General features: G+C 39.9%; 1 protein-coding gene across 5 annotated transcripts in view; it reads right to left on the bottom strand.

The window, feature by feature from the left end:
• The window catches only part of LOC137879495 (histone deacetylase 7-like), a 44,583-nt gene extending 21,559 nt beyond the window's left edge, over positions 1-23,024 (bottom strand). For 4 of the 5 annotated variants that reach the window (XM_068720251.1, XM_068720250.1, XM_068720248.1 and 1 more), the window contains exons 1-7: positions 22,765-23,024; positions 4,046-4,230; positions 3,299-3,386; positions 2,752-2,866; positions 2,497-2,576; positions 1,385-1,498; positions 1,023-1,120 (exon numbers count right to left, since the gene is read on the bottom strand). In XM_068720251.1, coding sequence (XP_068576352.1) covers positions 1,023-1,120; positions 1,385-1,498; positions 2,497-2,576; positions 2,752-2,866; positions 3,299-3,386; positions 4,046-4,230; positions 22,765-22,783 — 699 coding nt within the window. In that variant the 5' untranslated portion in view covers positions 22,784-23,024. Of the gene's footprint in view, positions 1-1,022; positions 1,121-1,384; positions 1,499-2,496; positions 2,577-2,751; positions 2,867-3,298; positions 3,387-4,045; positions 4,231-12,727; positions 13,317-22,764 lie in introns of those variants that run through there. The other variant, XM_068720249.1, reaches the window with a different exon arrangement.
• Positions 23,025-24,488: the final 1,464 nt, after the last annotated feature.

Below are 24,488 nucleotides of genomic sequence, written 5' to 3'. Positions count from 1 at the left end.
TGCGGATTATATTCAAATATTTATCATACAAGACTTGTGTGTTAAAAACCGATGGACATCTATGGACATCAATGTTTAATTGAATAAGAAGTGATCAAGTAACATGCATTTGTACAATGGGCCAACTGGCCTTCTCAAATCTCACTGTTTATTACATTACATTACATTACAGTCATTTAGCAGACGCTTTTATCCAAAGCGACTTACAATAAGTGCATTCAACATTGGTAATCAAAAGAACTACTAGTCACCAGAAGTCATAAGTACATTTCCTTTTCCAAACAAGCATCTAAGAGCATGAAGCAGAGCATAACTCAGAGCCAAAGTACAGTGCAGAAACAAGAAAATCAGTTAGTGCTATAAGTAATACGAATACAATAAGTGCAACAAGCTAGTATGAAAACAATAAGCGCTAAGTGGAAGGCTCAGGGTAGCACTTCCTGAAGAGGTGGGTTTTCAGCCTGCGCCGAAAAATGGGCAGCGACTCCGCTGTCCTGACGTCAGTGGGAAGTTCATTCCACCACTGTGGGGCCAGGACAGAAAACAGCTGTGACCGGGTCGATCGGCCGCCAGGACCTCTGAGCGACGGGGCAACCAATCGCCCCGAGGCAGCAGAGCGAAGTGGTCGGGCGGGGGTGTAAGGCTTGACCATGGCCTTGAGATAGGAAGGAGCTGTTCCTTTCACTGCCCTGTAGGCTAGCACCAGAGTCTTAAACTGGATGCGAGCTCTTACAGGTAGCCAGTGTAGAGAACGGAGAAAGGAAGTTGTGGCATTGGGCACCATTACTGTACTGCATTTAACACCTAATTAACATTCAACTGTTGGTGGTTGTCCTTTAAAGAGCAGATGTAAAATCATGTTTGTACTGCTAAAAAGCAAAGGGTTTTTCAATGAAATATTTTATGAATGAATCCACTATGGGAAGACAAAATAAAGGTGCATGAAGGTTGAACACTTATTGTCCCCTGTATTGAACAGGACACTGATCCCTAATCAATGTAAATATAAAAGAGGGGCTCACCTCATGTGCCACTGGGAGGTGCCCATTATCCGAATGTAGGCTGTCGTTGGGTGAGCTGCACCCTGATGCTGGGGTGCTGCTGCTGCTCGGGGAGGAGTCTGGGTGAAAGATTTGAAAAACACACCCATCAACTCATAAAGGCCAACACTATCAGAAAACATGTGTTCATACAGCACCAAATGACGCACATGTCAAATTGGAAATTAATCACAGTGTGTCAGTACAGCATGTGTTGAAATAACATGTAACAAAGTAACAGATACAAATGGCATATCATAGCAGTATTAACTTGAAAAAGCTAAAATAGCAATGGAAATAAAACAAGATTGTGAGAGTGTTTCAGCTAAATGTAGATACTCTACCCAGAGTTTCTGTCCGGTGCTTGACAGCGGGAGGGGCACTGATCTTACGCTGCAGCGGGTTTGGCCTGGTACTGATGAGCTTCTTTAACTTCCACTTCAGAGTGGGCTCAGAGACTGCAGACACAAATATACACAAATACATACATGAAAAACACAAACACACTCTCACTCACACACACACACACACACACACACACACACACACACACACACACACACACACACACACACACACACACACACACACAGACAGACAGACATACTTATCCCAAACATCTCATAAAAAGGAAGGATATCTATGGCTTTCAAACTCCCACAACTTAATGATAAACTGACTGATGTCATATATCTTCTACATCAGCAAGACTGTTCCCACCCAATAATGCAAATACTGTGAGGATGCACTCAATTTCCATACCAAAACCAAATTGAAGCAATCCGCAACATAGCTGAACCAAGCAAATACCTCAACCCTGGTCAATAGCATAAAAAGTCCAATGTTTACATTGGTCAGGCTCCAAGGAGCCCAAACAAAACAATCAATCAGTGGCTGGCTCAGAGCAGATAAAAGCCAGCTTTGTGTTGTCGCCGTGCCAAAAAAAGCACTGGAGGGTGTGTATGTATGCTGGCACCTAAGGGTTCTAGGGCAACGCAAATAAATAATGTTTGTGTACTCGCAGAGATGTACAGGAAGACGAAACCACGCCCACTCTCATTCACATGGTGAGCGAGACCTGCTCTAGACTCTCACGCGGTTCATTTTACAAATACCTTCTTTAAAGTTATGTAACTGAGTTGGTCTTTGTGTCTCACTGTTGTTTTTATGACTGCTCGGTCTCTCTCTGGCCCTCCAGGCCTAGTGCGTAATGAGTTTCCTTCGTACTGGAAAGGACACTCTCTCCAGAATATATATAAGGTAATGACAGTTTGCAGTTTGCAGAGACACTGAAAAGTATTACAATGAACGAAATATCCCACTGAGCCTTTGAGAGTTTGAACTTAAATTACATGGGGCACACCACAACAGAACAGACCTGAAACGCCAACCTTCACGGCTCTAACCTCAGGGTGGGAACTCTCATCACAGACACAAAAAACCTGAATAATCTCACCAGTCCTGCGCAGAGCAAGGTCTTTACGCTGGTCACAGGCTGTAGGCTGAGACGTTGGGGACATGTCAGGAACTGGGAGCCTAGGTAACCAAAATAATATAGGATAGACTGCTTCACTCATGAATGGGTATAAAGAGTTTGTTAAATGTTCTTGTTTATTATTTATTATTCTATTACTTTCATTAATGCCAGAAGAGAGGCTGGCCTTCTATTTTGAAACATCATTGATCTGCGTGTCCGTTTTGTCTCTCTCACCTGTATCCTGGTGTAGGACTGCTGTGGTTTGGAGTGACCCTGTCATGGGCAGGCTGGCTCTTCATAATTATGTGTTCCCGAAGTTTCTGCCTTACCAGAGGACTGGCTACGGCACCTGGTAGTCAATAAAGTCACTTCATCAGGAAAAAGACAGTGATTGGGATCATGTACAGCGATATATTAGGTAGACCTACAGCCAAACAGTGGGGCTCATAATATAAAATAAGTCAGGAGACTTCTGAAGTAGGATCCAGGATATGTTTTACTTTCCTCTGACCTTTCTTTTTTTCCTCTGTACGGTAAAAACTAAAAACAGAAACTAAAGTGTTTCCTGAAACAAGTGCGTTTGTTTGCCTTTGGTTTGATATGAGTACAAATTTCCTTGGAATCTGAGAATACATCACAGCCCTGTAGGAAATCCCCTTCTTTTATTGAACCATACAGTGTGCTATGACTCATGCGAAGAGCACTTCAACAGCCAAATAGTCTTTCAGGGAACCTAAGAGAGCACTTCACGGTAGGGTGAAATACATTACATGATACTCACTCTGCTCATTTTTACTCTTTCGTATAAGCTGATGTAGCTCTTCTCTTTTCTCCTGCTCCATCTCTCTTTGCCTTTGTTCAATGTTGTACTGAGGAGAAAGAAAATTAAGCCATATCAACACTGATCAGTCTAGTCTGCTTGGACTGTGCACGTGAGATTTGCACAAAAAGCAACAAACATTGCTACTGGCACATTTTCTCACAACTCCCCTCAAAAAATGTTTTGACATAACTGAATAATCCCTCTAGATTTGGAAACTAAATAAGACTTTATGTTACACTAAAGAAATATAGCACTAGAAGTGCAGCACCAACCAGCTGATCCTGAACAGCTTCGATCAGAATCTAATGCTGGGAGGGTTGTCTGTTTACTGTAACTTGACCTGCTGCTTACTCATTTCTGCTGAGCATTCATCAACCTGTGTAAAGACTAGTGGCGAAAGCAGCTGGCTTGTTCTTGTTGTTGATGTGACAGGAGGTCCATCAGCCTTTCACTCTGCATCTCACCCTTATAAAAATAAAATGCTGGTGTGGGGATGAATGTTGCCAGATGTCGCACGACTTGAGCAGGTCAAAATTTCACTAGCTATATTAAGTCTCTGTTTATGTACTGAATGCTGAGGATACAGAAATATTAAGGTGCTTACTTTGATTATTTAAATTACTATTTACACTGCTGCTGGTTTTGCTTGGTGCTGCTGAAGGCTTTCCTTTGTCAAACTTTCACCTATACTGGTTTAGTCCTTACCTGCAAGTGCTGCTGGCAAAACTGGGAGCAATGCTGAGAGGTCAGGGGTCCAAGGAAAAAGGGAGGGCGGGGGGCCAGCATGGCCGAATCTAGGCCTGGATGTAACAACCTCTGGGTCACACTTAGGTCCATGGGCTGCTCCCCATGTATGGCTAATGAAACCTGATTTCTGGTGATCACATCCACTACAGAAGAAGAGAGAGGGAGAAAATAACACATCCATTTGTTGAAGAGCATCACTGTCTATGCTTATGGGTGTCAACGTGGGGTGAGGATTATTTTGTCTCTCTGGAGTATATGTTACTCTCTTTTTCTGTGACTATTTCTCAGTGTCCTATAGTCAAACATATATCATCATCATAGATTAAGAGTATCAAAAGTAGTACAAATATCTTAGGTGTGATAACACAAAGGGAAGCATGTTTTTAATAGGTTTTCAAAGAAAAAGTCCAAGAACAATTTGAGCGCATTTTACTGTGTGTGCTTCACACAAACATGACCAGAGGGCACTGCGTTTATTTGGCATAAGTGTATGCCCAGATGTGTACTTGTACTTGAACTCTGCACATTCACCAGTCATATTTCATTTCATTCAAGTCTTTCTGCCTCAAGTGAACTGGCCATTGTCCAACACTGCATTCGGGAAAGCAAAAGAGAGGGGTGTTTCTGTGTGTTGGGGTTGGAGGGGCACAAAAGAAAGAAAGAATGAAGGAAACAGGGTGGGCGGTTGGATTTGAACATTGTGTGGTCAAGGCATTTGGGTCAGGCACATCAATCTGTCATCTCCCTTCCATGTTTTACTAAAATTAAAGAAATAAAAATCTAAGTTTAGCACGAGTGAGACAATTGAACCAGGCTTTGGTGTCCTAATGCAAGACAGATGTCTTTTTATAGGTGCAGGGGAGTGCAAAAAGGTTTTGATCCATTTATACAACCCAAAAGCCACTATAAATATGTTCAACAACCTTACATTTCAACTCAAATGATTTAACTGTAGCATGCATGGCACAATACGGGCTTGATGGTGTGATCTATATAACATAACAGGAACGTTAATGATACTGGTAGTGAGGAAACATCATCCTAAGTTTTTCTTGGGTTTTGTGAAGCACCATAACAACAAGACAAAAACATATGCAAGCTCACAGATATCTTGATATTATTTTCACGTGGCAATGCGACTGAAACCTGAAACCATTAAACATGGTGATGAATGTTTCGGTGCCGATACAAAAGCATAGACAGATACAGTATGGAAAGAGACACCTTCCTACCTCTGGGGTAGAGAGACAGCGGGAGGGAGGGAAGGACATGGAAATGTACTGAACCTGTATGTCTGACTGACTGCAACCCAAAATATTACTTAACATTACTCACACTCAGGTGGATGTTTCTTTACTGACATACCCTGCTGAACTACAGCACTGTGACACAATGCCTCTCACATCACAGTATCTCAGAAAAGCATACTTGCATTGAAGTTATACACTTGTTTGAGTTATCCTAGATTTAAATATAGAAGACTGCATTATCAAACCACCTCCAGTGACCCAATAAGAAAGGACAAAATCCAAATGCCAAAGTTGCGGATAAAGATGAGTGAAGTAGATTGTGATTCTCTAGAGTTAAACATGCAGCATTTTGAAGGTTTGGTCTTCAATGTCTACTATTAGAATTAACAGTAACTCAAGTTCAAATGGTGCATTGGCATAAATGAGGCCCACAACACTTACTACTACTACTACTAATACTACTACTACTACTACTACAGAGAAAACATCATCAGAAATGTTCTGCGGTGCAGCTCAAAAACAGCTCAAAACAAACCTCCATACAGGTTGCACACAAGTCCCACTGAACGTCCCTCCTGCAGGAGCCTCACAGTAAGTTTTACAGACACAGGCAGCGTTATTTGAGAGAGAAATAATCATGTCCATGAAGGCGTTATGGGGTTGATAGAATTCCTCTTAAGAAGAAAACACTCCCACGCTCTTATTACTGCAGGTCAAGTAAGACTTGCACAGTGGAACATGAAAAAAACATATGGGCAGTTAATAAGACCAGAACTATTTATAGTACAAGATAATATCGTACAGTTTAAGCCAAGTAGTTTCAGTTCTGTTGTCCTGCTTGATAACAAAATACAGAATTCATAATAACAACACTATTTGTTTGTGACGACAGCAATGTTTTCATGTATTCTGTATGGGTGTAACAGAGAAAAGCAGAGATATAGTTTCTGTGAAAATTAAAACTTTGCTTGATTATTTGTACAGCTCATAATAGAGACAGGGAAACACAGATAAGCCTCCTGTAAAAATGACACCTGCAATTGACACAATTCTTGTGCCACTAGAATCCTTCCTTACCAGGTAACTCAAGGAAGCCGTGCCATGTCAGACAGAACGCAATCTCTGAAATATTCAGACCTGTCCCACTTTTAGCTGGTTCATGCCTGCGTAACAATATGTCAGAGCTGAAGTTGAAGGCTTGTTTATTTTAAGCGTCTGGTGCTTTTTTTTTTTAAACTGTAATTAAAATATGTTAACCATGCAACAGGAAATACCCGTTGTAGCAGAACAGTATGTATTACCAGAAGAATGTCAGTGTGTTTTCAAAGGAAATCAATCACTGGAGCGGCGGGTCTGTGGTGTTAGTGGTGGTGGGGACTCAAATTATCTGCATACACCCTCTCTCTCTCTCACACACACACATACACACATGCACACACTCACACACGTACGCACGCATGCACACACTCACACACACATACACACACACACACACACACACACACACACACACACACACACACACACACACACACACACACACACACACACAATTACCAAACAAGTCAGCTCCCTCGACAGAAGGGAAATGATCAGGAAGTCAGTGTTACTTCTCATCTAAACAAAAAAGAAACACCTGTGGTATATTTTTACCTGATAAAGTAAAGACCAGGCTGCAGCAACCATATGTATCTAAATTCTATTCACTTTAAACAATGTGACACAAAGTGTCTTCCCTGAGACACATGTTCTACACTGACTTACTTGTGTTTATAAAATGTTTGGTATTTTTTTGGGAGTTTCAAATGAAAGGCCACTCTTCCACACAAATGTGTTTGGCTGTGTTATGTACCAATACTGAAGCTGTGACTTACAGTGTGAAACATAACTTAAGACAAAACCAGCTTAGTCACTGCATGATGCATTCAAATAGCTAACTAGACAGTCATGGTTTCCTCCACAATGCCCCTGAAGGGTTTAAAAAGTTGCTGATTGCTTCCTCTCGTCCTACCAAGACTTCACTTGAAGAGGACATTTACAGTTTGTAGTTGTTTCAACATCACTTTATAAAAAAGTAGTGTAATGGTAGAGGTATTTTTAGCCAACATTGTTTTCCATGGTCTGCTATTCATCGATTGTGCTCATAAAAATGCAAGATACATATTTTAAAACGGAAAAGAAATGCTATTTATAAGATAAAACCTTGAACGTTTTTTAAAATAAGGAGAACTGCATCGAGATAAGATCTGTGTGTGTACTTCTGTCCCTCTCATTTGAGCGTTGTGGTGCTAAAAATAAGCAGGCGAGAAACTTCTGGTTTCTGTAATAGCATATTTGTTTCACAACCATCATCCTCTTTCTGTGTGCCTTCTGCAGCAAAACACTGAATCACTGACACACACGCATGCACACACACCTGCGCACACACACAGACACTCACACAGAAACAGTGACTTCCTGTTTCTAAAGTTAGTCTGCACCATAACATCCTCTTGGTTCATTTACACGAGCAGAAGTTGCTATTTTAGTTGAATGGCTTCACTGGTTCACTTTTGCAGCTTGAGAGTTACAGATGTCCTTTAGCAGTATTTATACACACACTGTGGGCCTAAAATGTGCTTTGTTTATTGTTAGAGTGAACTCCACAGTGCTATTGAATGGAGTTAAATCTGGAAGTCACACATCAGGTTAAGTGCTACCTACTATTTGTATACATAAACACTGGAAGCAAGCTTGAGGTTTATGGTTGGTTAGGTTTGCAACAAAGCAGAAAGAGCAGGAGTTCAGAGACAAAATGTCATGTGAACTACAAACAAATTAACTACAAATTACTATTGCTGTTTCTAGCAACCATGCCAACTGAGTGTAAATAACCAGGCTGACACTGAGTTATGTATTAACAAACCCACTCACACACACACACACACACACACACACACACACACACACACACACACACACACACACACACACACACACACATACACAATATCAATTTAATGACAGCTACTCCACCATGCTTGACACCTTCACCATCTCTTCGTCGTTTTCTCCGTTCCTCCCCCGTCCTTACATTTAGCGGAATTCACAGCTGTTGGGGACATTCTGTCCCCCTGCTTCCGAGCAGCTGGAGTATCAATCTCCGTATGTGTGCATCCATATGAGTGTGTCCTTGTGCGTGTCCGTCCTATACGCGCCAAGATATTAATAGCTTGCAGTTGTTTCTTTTGAGTGTACACAGCAGGTCTTTGTGTTTGCATAAGTAGGATCTGCTTGTGCGACAGTTGAGGGTGCATGTACACTTGTACCAGCGCTGGCGTGTGTTGGTGTCAATGTATTATTAGCGCCCATTTGTTTCTTTTGAAGGGGCACTGTGGCTCTTTGTGCAAGTTTCAGAACATGTAACCATGACGGTTTATTTTTAGTGTCACCTGTCAGTAACCACTTGTGTTTTTGTCAGTAATCATGCAAGTGCACATGTGCTTTGGGACACTGAGTTGAATGGCTGTTTCTCAATATATTATTAGCATCACACCACTTGTTTTTATGAGTGTGTGGCATGTGTGTGTGTGTGTGTGTGTGTGTGTGCTTATACGTGTATTAATAGCATTCCCAATTGCCCACACATGCTTCTGTATGTGTATGGTGCGTGTGCTAGTGGCTGTCAATAAGCCTCATATTTATCAGCTGTACTGCAAATGAGAGTGGGTGAGTTTACTTCAGCCGACCACTATGAGTGTGAGCTGATGATATTGGCATATCCAAGTTTTGGAAAATATATTGTTGGCAGATATGTGAACAGAAATCGTTCACATCAATGTTTTATTGGATGCATTTTCAAGGATGTTTGACTCACTTGTCGCATCTTTCACTTTTTTATGGCAGCAACTAAAGGTTTTAAAAAATGTTTTTTAAGGTTTATTTTGTTATAAAGTATTTCATAAACTGAGTGATAAATTGTTTGGTAATGGTTTTGCTAGAAAATGTCAACCACAATTTCCCAGAGCCCAAGGTGAGGACTTAAAATTGCTTGCTTTGTGTGTCCAACAGCGCAAAACACAAAACTTATACTATGACACAATCCTGACAAGCAGAACATCCTGACATTTAAGAAACTGGAACCATTCCATCATTGTCCGTCATTTTGAAATCACTGAAACAATTATTCAAATATCAAAATAGTCCCAGATTAATTATCTGTCAATCACCTGATCAATTAATCAACTAATCTTACCATATATTTTACAAACAAAATGTGAGGAATCCTTGTCAAAAATCTCAGTTATGCCAAAAATGTGTAAGCTAGCCTATATGTCATTATGAGCTGTTTGGCATTTGTTTCACCCCTGCAAGCACAACGAACTTCTAATTCCTTTTTCCCCCCCAAGGCTTATGAAGTTACAACTTATTATGCAATGACATAAGCCATCCATTCCCACACTTGAGTGTCAACAGGCATTTTTTGTAATGTACCAGTCACTCTCTTCCACCAAAGGATCAGAGGTCAGACAGTTATGAGACTTCTCTTGATGTCGTGTCCCTGAGGAGCACGGGAAAAAGACGAAGGGTCGCCAGCTCACTGTACAGTTGTGTGTATATGAGAGTGTCATAAGCTAGCATGCTCTTTAGTGTGATTCTGCAGCTTGATTTCTCACAGCCAAAACAGACTGACAATTGTTTCAATTGTTTCAATTTTCTTCTCCCGTGGGTTCCAAAGGGTCATCTTTTTCGGAGGGGGAAAACACTGCTAAATTTGGCCCAAGGAGCCGTCATAAGGTTGGCATGAGACTGAAACTCTTTCTTGGTCGAGAACACACACAATATGTTTTGCTGCTAAAATAATTGGCACTGATACTTTCATGACCTGCTCATCACTCATGAGAGAGTGGAGACACAGTACGTTAGTGCCGATACACACCCTCATTCAGACATTCAGACAGACCACACACAAATGATCACCATAACATTGCCCTCAATTATGCAAATTAAGACGTGAGCCCACATTTGACCGGACGGGAACACCATCCAACTTCCTTTATGTACTTCAAAAGCAACAGTGACTGATTCAGGTCAGTGGTCTGTGCACCGCCTCCACCTAAATACATCCACCCCTGCTCTATGATCTTGAGTGAATTTGGCCTTTACCACGCCCACCCCCCCACACTCCCATGATACACAGGCAGAGAGATGGTCCTGTTGCTGTGTTTTTGAGGAGCAGCTTGTATCAGTAGTCAGCTGAGTTGATCTTAAATCAGGAACAGGAAATGTGATCTGGGGCTTTGGCTGGTCCAGAACACTGTCCCTATTGTCAGTACACTGCTGTGGCTCACACTGAGAAAACACTGGGGACTTTTAAAGGTTATCTGTCCTGGGAAAAAAGGTTGGTATTTACTTTCACAACTAGCCTGCAGCACAAAGGTATACACAAAATGGATATGATGGATATGAATGGATGATGGTTGAATCACTAAATATGACTTTGTCCTTGTTGTGTTTATGAATACAAAGGCCTATCTGGGGTCGATAAAGGAGCTTCTACAGCAAACTTCTCTATCGTGTTTACTCAACTAGGGTCAAACCACTGGTCAAATACATTGAAAATGGGCAATTAATCTACTATTGATGGAATGTCCCTCACTGGTCAGTTTAGTAATCCACGCAGCATACAAAGTAAAATAATTATTTTGTTATTTAAATATTTGTTTATTAAATATGTGATTCTTTAAGCAATAGAACCAATATCTTTTGAGTGTTGATGGACAAAATAAAATTTTAGGACATTTGTAGGACACTATCTGTAATTTGATACTTTATCCTGACATTTTAGAGACCTATTTGAATTTCTATTAGAGGGATACTCACAATGCAAAGTGAAACCAGCTTCCTACCTCAAGTCAAAACAATACTGACTGCTAGCAACCACACTGCAGTGCAACTGACTTTTATGAATTGCAAGTATTACATTACAACTAGTTAAGCCAGAGTGTGACTCGCAGCTGATGACTGCAGTAGAAACACAGTGGTGACTTATGTTGACATCAAAATGTCTTTGAGTACAAGAATGTAGAAAAACCCCACAGTCAAAAGGACAAGAACAATTTCCACATTTCTACTGCTCAGAGGGAACATTTAGCCTTTTCTCTAAGATGATGGTGCTGAATTTTCACTTGAACCTTTAGTGCTTATGACACAAAGCCAAACCCACAGGCTGTTACAACTCGTGGAGCAAAAGGGCCTTTGCGATCAACAGTTTGAGTAAGATGACACTTATCATGCACAGTAGCATGAAGGGCTTATGGGATTGTTATGACCAGAGTCAAAGAGATACACTTTTGTAAACACACACACGACTGGATACATTATTTGCACGCTGCAGAGACGATCGTGCATCCACACACATGGCGACATTTACCCATTCACAGCAATAATGCTCACCGCTGGTTATCTGTGATGATGAGTGGAAAAAATTAAGGAGTGATCTAAAAGGTAAGAGAAAGGGGACAGAGTGTAGGTGGTGTCAATTCCTTTGGCATGGCATATGAAACTAATGTAACTGTATCCCTGCAACAGCACCGAGGCTATGACCTCATCCCATCCAGAGAGGGAACCTGGACACATGAGAACATTATTCCACGCATGGCTGCCGTGTGTGTATGTTCGTGTGTATGTTTATGTGTGTGTGTTTTCATTTTTTAGGGACTGAAGGGGTTTGGGTGGGATCTAACAATTTTTACAACTTCCGTCATAACACAGCACACACACTCAGACAACACAGCTGCCCACCCCATGGTCCAACAAACAACCAAACATGTGTTGCCTAGTAGTGGATGAGTCAAACTTTTCAATGACGTTATGGGCGGAATAGGAAATTCTACACTCGCACTCACAATGAGGGCCTTAATACAATAATTACATAATTATTAACCCTATTTACCACCTTAAAATTGTCATGTTGCCAATTTATAGGATTAAGATAATTATGGCATGTAATTTAACTTCAGACTGCAGCATCTGACTCTGTGTCACGACCTCAGGACATGTATACTTATTCTGATAATAAAAATCATTATGGCATTTTTTTTTTTAATTGCTGAACTGCATTTCTTCAAATAAAAGGATAAAAGAACATCTAACTGCAAATGAAAATAAATCTCAGCCAGGTGAGCTTTTACACCTGTTGAGTTTTGGACGCAAGCCAGCAGAAGGATAACATGGATTTAACCGTGTTTACGCTCGCTGACATGCGTTCTCCTACACGAGAAAGCAGTAAAGTAGCAGTCGTGTTACATGTTTGATAGTGAAAGCCTTTTCAAAAGATAGTTACAAGTTGGAACAGTTTGATAGCTTACTTCACGGTGCACGTTAACAAACAACAGTAAACATCGCCTACCGTTCGGAGGTGACATTCAAACGCGACGCATCTCCAACTTCATGCGAAACTTCATGCGACACCGAAGGGTCCGACAGCCAGTGTTGAGGGAGCAATGCCAAGTCAGAAAAAAAAAAAGACGGATGCAAACTTCGTCCGATTGTCTGCCGTTTTCATCTTGGGTCTATTTGACTAAACTGGTCGTTATCAGACTGATATTTTAAACCTCAGAAACGTTGGTTCCGTCAGCACGCGCCGTTGTTAGAGCTGTATACAATATATACACACAGGACGCTAAGCCCGGCACTTCAAAATGTAACGTTAATTACGTTCACCGTCACCGAAGTCTGCTCTCCACTTGTCCGTCTCCTTCTCACTGACTGTCAGTGGAGGTGAAACTGCTGATAAAACCTGCTGGGAGTCACTTTTATTTGCGTGTGTGCTGCTGGTGTGAGGGCTCCATCTGCTGAACCCAGCCGGGTAAGGGTGCTCTGTGTGTGTGTGTGTGTGTGTGTGTGTGTGTGTGTGCGTGTGTGTGTGCGTGTGTGTGTGTGAGAGAGAGAGAGTATGTCTGTATGTGTGTCTGCTCTATTTTATTGTATATACTTTTTTTTTTTTGCACTTTTATTATTTTATTTTATTTAAATGTATTATGTGCTGCTGTTATTTTATTGTATGGTATATATTGAGCATTTTTCATACTTAATATTTTTATGTTTACTCTGTAACTTCGTTTGCTGCTGCTACAAACAAATTTCCCCCTGGGGATGAATAAAGTATCTATCTATCTATCCATCTATCTATCTATCTATCTATCTATCTATCTATCTATCTATCTATCTATCTATCTATCTAATTATCTATCTATCTATCTATCTATCTATCTATCTATCTATCTATCTATCTATCTATCTATCTATCTAATTATATATCTATCTATCTATCTATCTATCTATCTATCTATCTATTTATCTAATTATCTATCTATCTATCTATCTATCTATCTATCTATCTATCTATCTATCTATCTATTTATCTAATTATCTATCTATCTATCTATCTATCTATCTATCTATCTATCTATCTATCTATTTATCTAATTATCTATCTATCTATCTATCTATCTATCTATCTATCTATCTATATATCTATTTATCTAATTATCTATCTATCTATTTATCTAATTATCTATCTATCTATCTATCTATCTATCTATCTATCTATCTATCTATCTATCTATCTATCTATTTTGCCGGTTTCCTGTGTGCTTTATACATCTGGGATAAAACTCTGGAAAAAAATTAAGAGACCACTTCAAAATGATCAGTGTCATTCAAGATGGCTTCAGTGCCTCAGTAAGTCATAACAGCCTGACTACCAGGACCCTCAAACTGAAGCAGTTAAGGGGAATTCAGCCATCATATATTTGATTATTTACACCAGTGAGTTTCATACTGTGACATGTCAAAAATGTATTCAGTGAAAAGGCCTATAACTATGGCCCTCAGATATTATGGTTCCCTCACATTCACACTCAACACAAGGTAATAATTAATATAACAGTGAAGTATTACTTTAAGTATACTCAAGAGTCAGGTACCAGCTCTTTAAATCATATGTAGCTAAATACTCAACTAAAGGCATTTAGTTGCTTAGTACCTCCTCCCAAACCACTGGAGTGTGAATTCAATAGGAAGTAGTTACTTCTGACTAAGCTACCACATACGTTCCTCACAGGAATATTAAGTATAAATACTGTTAAGGTGATGCAATCTAAACATTAATAAACAATATTTCTTCCAAATTCTTAAAATCTTAAAGACTCTTATTCATCAACTATGTTTATTGACACAAAGTCAGTGTCTTCAGTATATACACAAACTAAATAATAAATTCAGTTGGCTATGCTGATGATATGACATTAATTGGTCTACTGCAGGAGAAAAAAAATACTTCTATCATAAACAACAAGATGGCCTTGCGAATGGCAGCCTCGGCGCTGCACTCTCTGCTACTTTTTCTGTTTTTGTTTATTTGTTTCATCTCCAGTTCTCCCTCTCTGATCACATTCAGCAGGGATGTTTGTTGTGTTTTATGTTCATATATATACTTTGTATATATATTCACATTTATGTGTACATAGTAGTTGAATGTTTATGCTGACGTTGTTCTACTTTGTTGTCAACTTGTTTTTTGTTTATTTGTCTATTTCTGTATGTACGTTGAGAGCAACGAGTCAAATTCCTTGTGTAATGCATACATGACCAGTAAAGCTGATTCTGATAAGGAAGAGGAGCATAATAAAGAGGATGAAAAGTAAGAAAAAGGAGCATGTTTATAGAACTTTTGGATATAACCCCTGTCACACCTGCCCTGTTAATAAAAAACTATCCTGTGCAGACAGTGGAAGAGTTTAACTTTTATAGAATTGCTTTTGGCTGTAGGCTGAGTTTTACAGAAAATATATTTTTCAGCAATGTGTATCTTTAGGGCACTTTTATGGCATCAGACAGGATATTTGTAAGGGGAGCTGTGAGCCCAAAACAGAAACAAACTGCCCAGAAATATAAATTTGGTCATCGAAAGTATTAGAAAACCACAGAACCAAACATACGGACATCAGGCCACGTAGGAGGCCTCAAACTGAATATAATTCTAAACATCCACTTACAGTAACAACAAACATAATTGTCTTTGTGCAGGTGACTGCTGCAGAGCCCTCAAAACCTGTAAGAGCATGTAAAAATGTATTTATACATTTGTATGTATATTGAATGTATATTGTATTTACAGTATGTAATGTAGGTTTATTGAATTCTTGATATGCTGCTAATTTAACACGTACCTCCTTCTGTGCCAACATGTTTATTTTACTGTACTCTATTATATGCCTTCATCCTGATGTTTCTGTATTTTTATTTTGAGATCTTACCACCTAGTGAAGCCAAAGGCAAATGTTCACATCCATGGACAATACAGTTCTATTCTATGTGGGATGCACACACACACACACACACACACACACACACACACACACACACACACACACACACACATACGCAACAAATTTACTCTTAATTTAGACAGCGCTGCCCTTTCTCACATGTCCTCTCCCAAACTGAACTCTCTCTGTCTCGCACAGTTCCCTCATCCTGCTTGTGGCCAAATCTCCTCCACCCTCTACCAAAAAAAAATAAATCAACATCATTCGATCCATGAAGATAAACCAATCTGCGACAAACAAACTAGTGAAGCTGCTGAGTGTTTTATTTAATATGACCCAGGCCAGTCCTGAGAGGGAGTCAAGTCAATAGCTTTGCTGTTGTTCAGTAAAATTGTGTCTAAGGGGGAAATTATGGCCTGAGTTAAAAAAAAAGAAAAAAAAGCTATCAACAAAACTCAGTATAATTACAACAACAGCATGTCTTTTTGCTTGTGCTCTTGGCAGGACTTAACAGTCCATCCCCTAGTCACGGGGTTGATGTGTCCTGAATCATTTGAGATACGTACAAGCAAATTGAATTTCATAGCAGATCTCCATTTCGAACAGCTTCTTTTTTTTGCACATGTAGAGAATGCTTGGTGACTGTTACATTTTCATTCAAAACATTTTCTGTTCCAAATATGAATTAATTCACCCTTTTGTTATGGCGTTGCCCTTTACAAATAATTTCTTGAAACATTATCAACACATCATTATTCATATCAATCGTATCAACATAGGTCTGTGAATGACCACATGTTCAAATTATATACATAGCTGAAAGTGCGTATAAATTGAGAAGGAAAATAAACTATGGAATAAAGTCACTTTCTATCCAACATTGAATTAAAAAGTGCCATGAACAACATCAATTTAGCTTATGGGCACAATTATGGAGACCACTCATGTAACCTATTGAGCAGGTATGCTAAACCATAAACACAGTGTCGACTTTACAGTAACTTTGAAATTCTAAAACACACTTTTTGCAAATAACTATACACGGTTATCTACATTAACCTGCACCCATTAACCTGCACCCAGAATGCACACGTGAAAACACCTGAACCAATTAGATCACTTAGTAATCAGAGCTTGAACTCTATAAATAGATTCAGGTGTGTTCTTTGTTGTGTACAACAATGGAGGCACATTTTGAAGAAAGAGTTAGAGGACTGTAAATGCAATATACTGTATTTTGTTTACAATATGTAAATGTTCTCTTCAGTTAAAGTAATTGTGTCGGATTCTGTGTATATGAGTATTGAGAATTAACAATTTTTTTTCCCCATTTCATTTGCATTCATAATTTATATTTACAACATACTACAAATAAAAATGCCAAAGACTAGAGATGATAATGTTTTATACTAAGCACATCAGCATGCAGTTAGCATGTGACAAGAGCTATTTATTTGGTGCTTTGTGTGTAATGTTTTTGCAAGAGATATGGAATTTATATAGAATCTGATTTGTTTTTGTGTGTGTAGAGTTTTTACAAAGAGGGCACTCTCAAGAATTGAGTTTTAGCAATTGCAAAAAAAAACCTGCAGCAAAATGGATGAAGTTGGCACCACATCATTTGTGTTTCTTTTAACACGTCATCATCAGTTGTCAATAGAGCTCTCCTTTCTTATCTTTCCCCCTCACACTATTTCTACACTGTCTCTGCCATCATAAGGGCAGTGCCGCTGCTGGATAGCTTGCGAGTGTTTGGATCTGATGGCATGTGGGCCTGACTGGATTATAGAGAGAGAGAGGGTCAGTTATTAGACCCCTCAGTAAAAACATCCTCACCTTACAGTACAATGAGAGTATGAGCAAGATGCTTTTGAAAAGTCATCCTCAAAATCTTGTCACCAGACGCTCATAGAGATGCACTTTTATACAGAATCCCTGAGAGGATTTTAGACTGAAAGCCAGAACAGTGGAGAAGGGAAGAGACACATATGGCATACATGGGTAGGACTCCAAGGTGAAGTTTTGTGGCCAGTAGGGCTCACTCCTCTTCCAGTCACAGGAAGCCAGTAGGAATGAGAGGAATGCAGTCAGGCAATGGTGATGGAGGGAGCAGCAGTTGCAGGGCAGATAGCCAAAAAGAGTAAAAGAAAAGGAGGCAGTCAGGGAAATGATAGGGAGAGTGAAAAGTGATTAAAGAGTGGAAAGGACTGGGGAGTAAATCATAAAGATGCACAATCAAGCAAAAGCCAACATTGGGATGCCCAATGGCGGCTTTTATATTTGCATGCAAGAGTAATTGCTCGCTCTGATATTGACAGTTTGATGTGGATAATGTGCGTGATATTGGAGGAGTCACTGACGGAAATGCCACAGTACATTATTGTGACCCGTGGAATGTTTTCGAGTTATCAGTCAAACAGATTTCCTAGTATTGGGTGGAGGCTGGGGGTCAACAAACAAGAATTAGCTTTTTACCATCCAGGGGGTCATCCTACCTTACAGACACACACACATGTACACACATGCACAGACATGCAGACAGCACACTCAGACATGCACACAGAAACGTGCAACACAGCCAAACATACAGTTCCTTTGTCTCTTTATCTCTTCAGCTTTTTTAGCTCATTGTTTCATTTTTACTACAACATTATTGTTTCGATTCAGTTTCCCTGCTCTTATCAAACCTGCTGATGCAGTTTTATTTAGTTCTGATACATCCCTTGTACACCACCTGCCTAAGCACCACCTGCAGTAAGCTGCTAAAGAGCCAAATTCCTAAGCAGATGGTGGAGACCAAACAATGTTTGCCACAACAACTTTATAAGGAATATGTCAATGTTGTTTTCAGCTTGTTGCACTGCCCAGTGTGAGAGAAAAAAACCCTGTTAATTTTGCTTTAATGTAGAATGCAGAAAAGAAAAAGGAAATTCAACTAAACTAGGTATCTTCAGATCATTGCCTTGTTTTGACATAAAAGAAAAAAAGAAGCTCCATTACGTATTTAAAACAGTGGTTGCGCAGTACCTGAGCTCTGCACAACACATACCATTGCACGTGTTCAGGTAGGCGAGGCTAAGCGCCTGCAAGCAGCTGTGTGGTAACGTTGAACCGAGAAGACGCTCGAGGCTGCTCGCTGTGGCGGGTAGCCTCTAAAGCCTTTCCATTCCCAACAGCAAAGCAAAGTCAACCCACAAAGGGGATAAATAGCACTCAGCGCTCGCCTAGTTTCTCTGGAAACTGACTGTGATGCTGGAAAGTGTTGCTTTACGACGCCTTCACACATGCACACATGTGGAAAAAGGTCAAAACATACTGTATATGGTTCAGAACAGTGTGTACCCCTTTCAGTAGGTATATGTGACATGCCTTTGAAAGTATTATACGTGTCAAACTGAACAAACGTGCTACAAGGGAATTTCACTTGAGCTGCTGTGAAGTTAATGCTTATTTTGAAAAATTCTTATGATCGTCTATTGTTCATTAAGCACTTTTATCGAGTGAAACGCGCAAAATTCAATAATGAATTCAAAAGTAGTGTAATGCGCACTTTTATTTTAAAAGTACTGCTATATGAGAAAAGTGCAATAACATTTGGTTTGCAAACACTTTAAACAAATACGGTTCTTTTTAACAGCAGTATTCCCTTTATACTGTAGCAGTTAAAATACAGTTAAAATGATTCTGATAATAGATATTCAGCCGGTGTTCACAACATTATCTTCATGTGTGTAATAGATGCAATTTGAAATATACACCTTGAAAACTGCAAACCTCTCTACGTCATGTTTTTTTATGTTTGTTAAATTCTCAGTACTGATAACTAAATTATATGTTTATTATACATATTCCAAACAAACAACTTTAAAAACTCTAATATGTGTGGTATTTGTTATAAATGTACGTTGGTACATAGAGGGTGATAAGAAACTGTAAGGGAGGGACTTAGGACCCAGGGGAATGTAGGTGAAGCATGGAAGGTAGAGGGAGTCTGTACCTGCATGTGGAGTTACGATAATAAAGAGTTGCAGTTAAGAGCAGTGTGTTCTCACGTGCTTATATGTTTATTTAAAAACAGGACAATATGTATTTTGATATTGTCACGTTTGATCCTGTAACGACACGATCGTGCGCATGTGTGCGTAAGACAGGAGGGACCGACGGTGACGGAGTGAAGGGGGGGTTACGGACCGGGCGGGGGGAGTGGCAGCAGCAGCAGGAAGAGACGTCACACAAACACACACACAAACAGCTGTGCACCGCTTGCAGCCCGGTTCTTGTGTTAAAAATGTCCGCTTAATAACAATTAAAAAAAACTGCGTTAACGCGCGATAAAATAATTGTAGGCGTTAATTAATTAATGCGTTAACTTGCCCAGGCCTAATTGTAATACATCCTGGTGCCATTTAAGTCATGACCTGGATAATAAAGTAAAGGAATGTGGAAAAGGCAACAACTTATCGTTAACATGAACTTAATATTTCCTTCCTCAATGACACATGACAAAATCAGTTTAACTGCACAGTTTCTTCCTGTACAGTTAATAAACTTCCACATGGTAGTTACATCTCAATTAGAGCAGATTATTGCAGTAAAAATACTCTTCCACAAGGGGGTGACACAAATAAATGACCGCGTCTGTTGTTTGTTATTTAAACACAAATAACAGCCTGTTCAAGAGTTGGAAGTGAACTTACTATCAGCTGCTCATTAGTATCACGCACATCAATCCACTATGCTCCTTCTTCACTCTTTTGCAGCCCTCACTTGACCACAGTTGGCAGCCTCTGCTGTGATGAAGAACTCTCTTAAGACCAGAGCTGGCTCAATGAGAGGTGATCTGTTTTGGATCGCCATAATTTCACCATACTGCCAAGTTACTGTACTGTCCTTCAGCAATTTGGACAATGTGATGGAACAATTACAAATCCAAGTTCTTTTGGTAATTGAAAACAAATTTTAGAGAAACCTTCTCAAAAAGTATTTGTGTAAGTTTCTAAGTTACGTTCTTAAAAGTTTGTAAATACAAATAATGACTCCTTTAAGATATGTATTAACACATTTAGAGAGGATTTAAGAGCTCCACACAAGACAAATATCACATCTTTGAAACCAAAACACACAACGTTGTAACCAATCCTTCTGTGTCCTCAGCTGACACCCGCTCGGCTTGATTTAGACAGTTTAGAGGGAGAGGTTGGTCCCTGAGGGCCACTTCCAGCTGACTGTGGCATCTTAACCTGCTGCCCCTCGACCTTTACAAACCAAACAAACGCAGAGTTTCATGATTTATCAAAATGACAGAAATGTAGACCATCAAGTTCTTTGAGTTATTTATACAGTTTGGCTGCTAAGACTGATTACTTTGTTGTACCCTGATAAAATGAAGTATGGCTTCAGTTTTCAATGTTTATCTTCCTGATTAGCAAAGAGTATAAAATATCCATCACAAGTTCCTACAAGTCCCTAAGATGGTCTTTAAGTGTCTTGTTTTGTCTTATCAATTGATCAAAATTTCAAAGCTCCAAATCACAGAGGACATTTAAGAAGTAGAAACCAGTATATATTTGCATAGAAATAGTTGCATTCTTGCATAAAAATGCATTAGAATATATGAATTGTCATTCATTCTAATCCCTTCATTTTCTGTCAATCAACTAATCGACTAATGGACAAATCATTTCAGTTTGATCCCTAAACTATACAATATGGCACAAGGTGCTCTTTGCTGATAATCTCATTTTAAAGGATTTAGTTCAACAGAGCATTTTTCAAATTTTAAGTGAGACTAATTTCACTCATTTTGGCAGTGGATTCTGAGAAATATTGAAAGTATTAATTGGATTATCACATAATCTGAGATACAGCTGAGGGATCGTGCTTAAAAGTAGAATTCCTAGAATTAATTTAAAAAAAAGCATATACCTGTCATAAGTTTGGACAGGGTGGAATCTGTCCATGGTGAGTCTGGATTCCTTAAGCTCTTAGGTTTTATCAGTATTAAACTCCCTAAAATAGTAATTTGTGTTCTTCGCAGCAGGGACAAGGCCAAATAAACCATGAATGTCATCATTATAACCCCATTATTTTCAGAGAGAACATGGAGGACTTACAGTCTGATTTATTGCTCAACAAACCACGTAGACAAGCCTCTAAAAATGAAGCAGCACGGGAGAGTAAAAATAGAGCAAAAGTTTAGTGTTTTGGGCGAGAAAGGCTGAGGCAAGCATTTCATCTTATGCAGCAAGATTTATGTACAGTGCACAAAAACAAGGAAGGATCGGGTGAAAAACTAAACCGGCTACAGCGGACTCTACTAACTTTTTACTTACTTTCTAATCACTTTAATTGATTTCTATAAAAAGATGTGTCCTTGGGCAAAAAATGTATGCATGCACAAGCAACACAACTCAAGTCATGTCAACATTTTTTTAAATTTTTGCTATCCTTGCTTGAAAGTACAGTTATCCAGTGCGGAGGACAGTCGGTGTTGTGACAGCAATGTAATTAACTCTCTCACTGTGTTCACCAAACATCTTCTGAACAAATCCTCACTCTCATTTACATCTTTCTGTGCTTTTCTCCTTTCAGCATTGCTGTTGTGTGTCTCCTTCATTCTTTGCACTTTAATACTTTTCCTGGACAGACTACCTCTCCAGGGTGGGTGGGTCTGTTTCCAATTTTCTCCCCTTTCCCGTACCGAGAAAGGACACTTCCAAAACCAAACAAATAAAACCAAAAAACGCGGTACAGTTATTTGTTATTTTTTTGCTGTTTCTTATGTTTTTCTTGCACATGTTTTATGTCTATGTGATTTTGAAGCGTATGCAGTGATATCAAAGGGTAGCCGCTCCACTGAATCCAGAACAAACCCAAGCTTCTCACAGCTGAAGCCAACCAAACTTGACCATCTGCCGGTAGTAACAATGAGGATGAACCAAAGCAACAAAAATAATCTTTCATTTCAGCAAAACTGCCAGCTAAAATCCCCTCTATAGAGTATAAAACGTAAACGATTGCCATACTTTCCTAGTGATATACAGTCATTTAAGGAAACAGCTGTTACAATCTTTCACTGATAAATATATGATGTGTAAATGTAAACATCACCTACCGGTTTTGGATGCTGACATCCAGTGAGAGGTCCTTCCGTGCTCCCACAGCAGTCCAGTCAATCACAGAGGCAGCGGTCAGACAGGCTTGGAGTCTCGGGGAGAAGATAGATCCTGCCTTGACAGGGGAGTGGTGCTGCAGCGCTGGAGCCCGGCTGTGCACTGACAGAGGGAGTCACAGTCAACTGCTTGACACAACCCTCTGACTTGGCTGTGTCTTGCACTTCCTCTCATGTGAGTTCTCTCTCTCTCTCTCTCTCTCTCTCGCTCGCCCTCTCTCTCTCTCTCTCTTTCTCTCTCTCTCTCTCTCTCTCTCTCTCTTAATCACTCGCCACAAATTCTCTCTTTCAGAGAAGACACAGTTGCTCTGCCCTATCAGCCCCCTGAAACTTTTTGTCAGTGCTGCCCCTGCACCAGAAGCTCCAGGGATGGAGGGAGGGGGAGAGGGGCTGTGTGTTTGTGTGTGCTTTGGAAAGAAAGAGAAAGAGAGAGAGAGACAGATTGTGCAGTCGCTCTTCTGACAGACAATAGCAGGAAGTGTAGCTTTAGGATGGACAAAGTGCGCAGGACAGAAATAGGTTGAGCTTTGCAAGTGTTAAAAAGACATAGCCTATTACTGTAGTTTTACACTACATGCAGTCCATTAATACTGTAAACAAAAATATTACAAGCAAGTATGATGTTGGTGTGTCTCACTGTCATCTCATTCCCAGGGCGTCAATAAAATGATGACTTGTCACAGCCGTCTGTGTCTGACCAACGCACAAGACACCCCTTAGTGTCTGTATTAAGTGTGATTTATGCTTGACACACACAGGCTTGCACAGTCAAAGTCACGTCATACCATCAGACACTGCCCTTTGCGGGGCTTCTGTGTGGCAGGTTTTCCCCTTTCGTGCACATCCAACGTTATCTAACTATGGAACTTTAAGATTGGTGGTTGCTGCGGCGAGAAAGTTGCACAGATTACAGTAGATCAAAACCTTTCCTTGTCACCATAAAGTATAACCGAGGCTTGAGACGCACCAGACTTTCACGTGACTCCAATGTAAACCCATCTGCGCTGCTGCAATAGTAGTGTTTTGGAAGTCTGGTGAATTAGTATATCTGGTGACAAAGTCCGCTCAGGGCTGCCCGGGAGTGGAGGATGGATGGATGACTCAAACAAACTCAGAACTTTCACCCAGGAGACCGCTGTACATGTGTCCCATGTGAAACCAAAACTTGACGTAGAGTAATTTAAGTTATGTTGATCTTTTCCTTAACCAAGACATTTCATTTTTTTGCTTCAACATAACTAAGTCTTTTTTGTTTGAATTAACAATGTTAACCACGTGTTTACTGCAACCGTAGAGCATTAGAAAGTGACGCTAAGGGATCCTGACCACAAGTTACTCATCTTCTTTCCTGTACTTGTGAGATAAACGTCTATCCTAAAAGTTCCTACACATCTTTTATCTGACCTGTCACAAACCTTTCAGCAGACATAACAATGCCACAGACAGACACACAACAAGTCAATAGTAGGCAGCAAACTGCAGCCAACACAACACACATTTGTCCTGTTAAGTTGAATTATCCTTGTTGACTTTAGGGAGTACACGCTCCATGTTATTCTCTGTCTGTTGATGAAATGCAGCTAAAAAGGTCGACAGCCATTCTGACCTCAACTGCTGTGTGGTCTGGCTCTCTCCACTACTGTGCTAGCAGCTATGGATTAGCTTTC

The sequence above is a fragment of the Cebidichthys violaceus genome, unplaced genomic scaffold (genome assembly GCF_023349555.1).
Source record: "Cebidichthys violaceus isolate CVI_PGR_0920_01 unplaced genomic scaffold, fCebVio1.0.p SCAF_25, whole genome shotgun sequence".
Classification (NCBI taxonomy): domain Eukaryota; kingdom Metazoa; phylum Chordata; class Actinopteri; order Perciformes; family Stichaeidae; genus Cebidichthys; species Cebidichthys violaceus.
The sequence above is the reverse complement of the archived record's forward strand: the minus strand, read 5'-3'. Positions and strand labels throughout refer to the sequence as shown.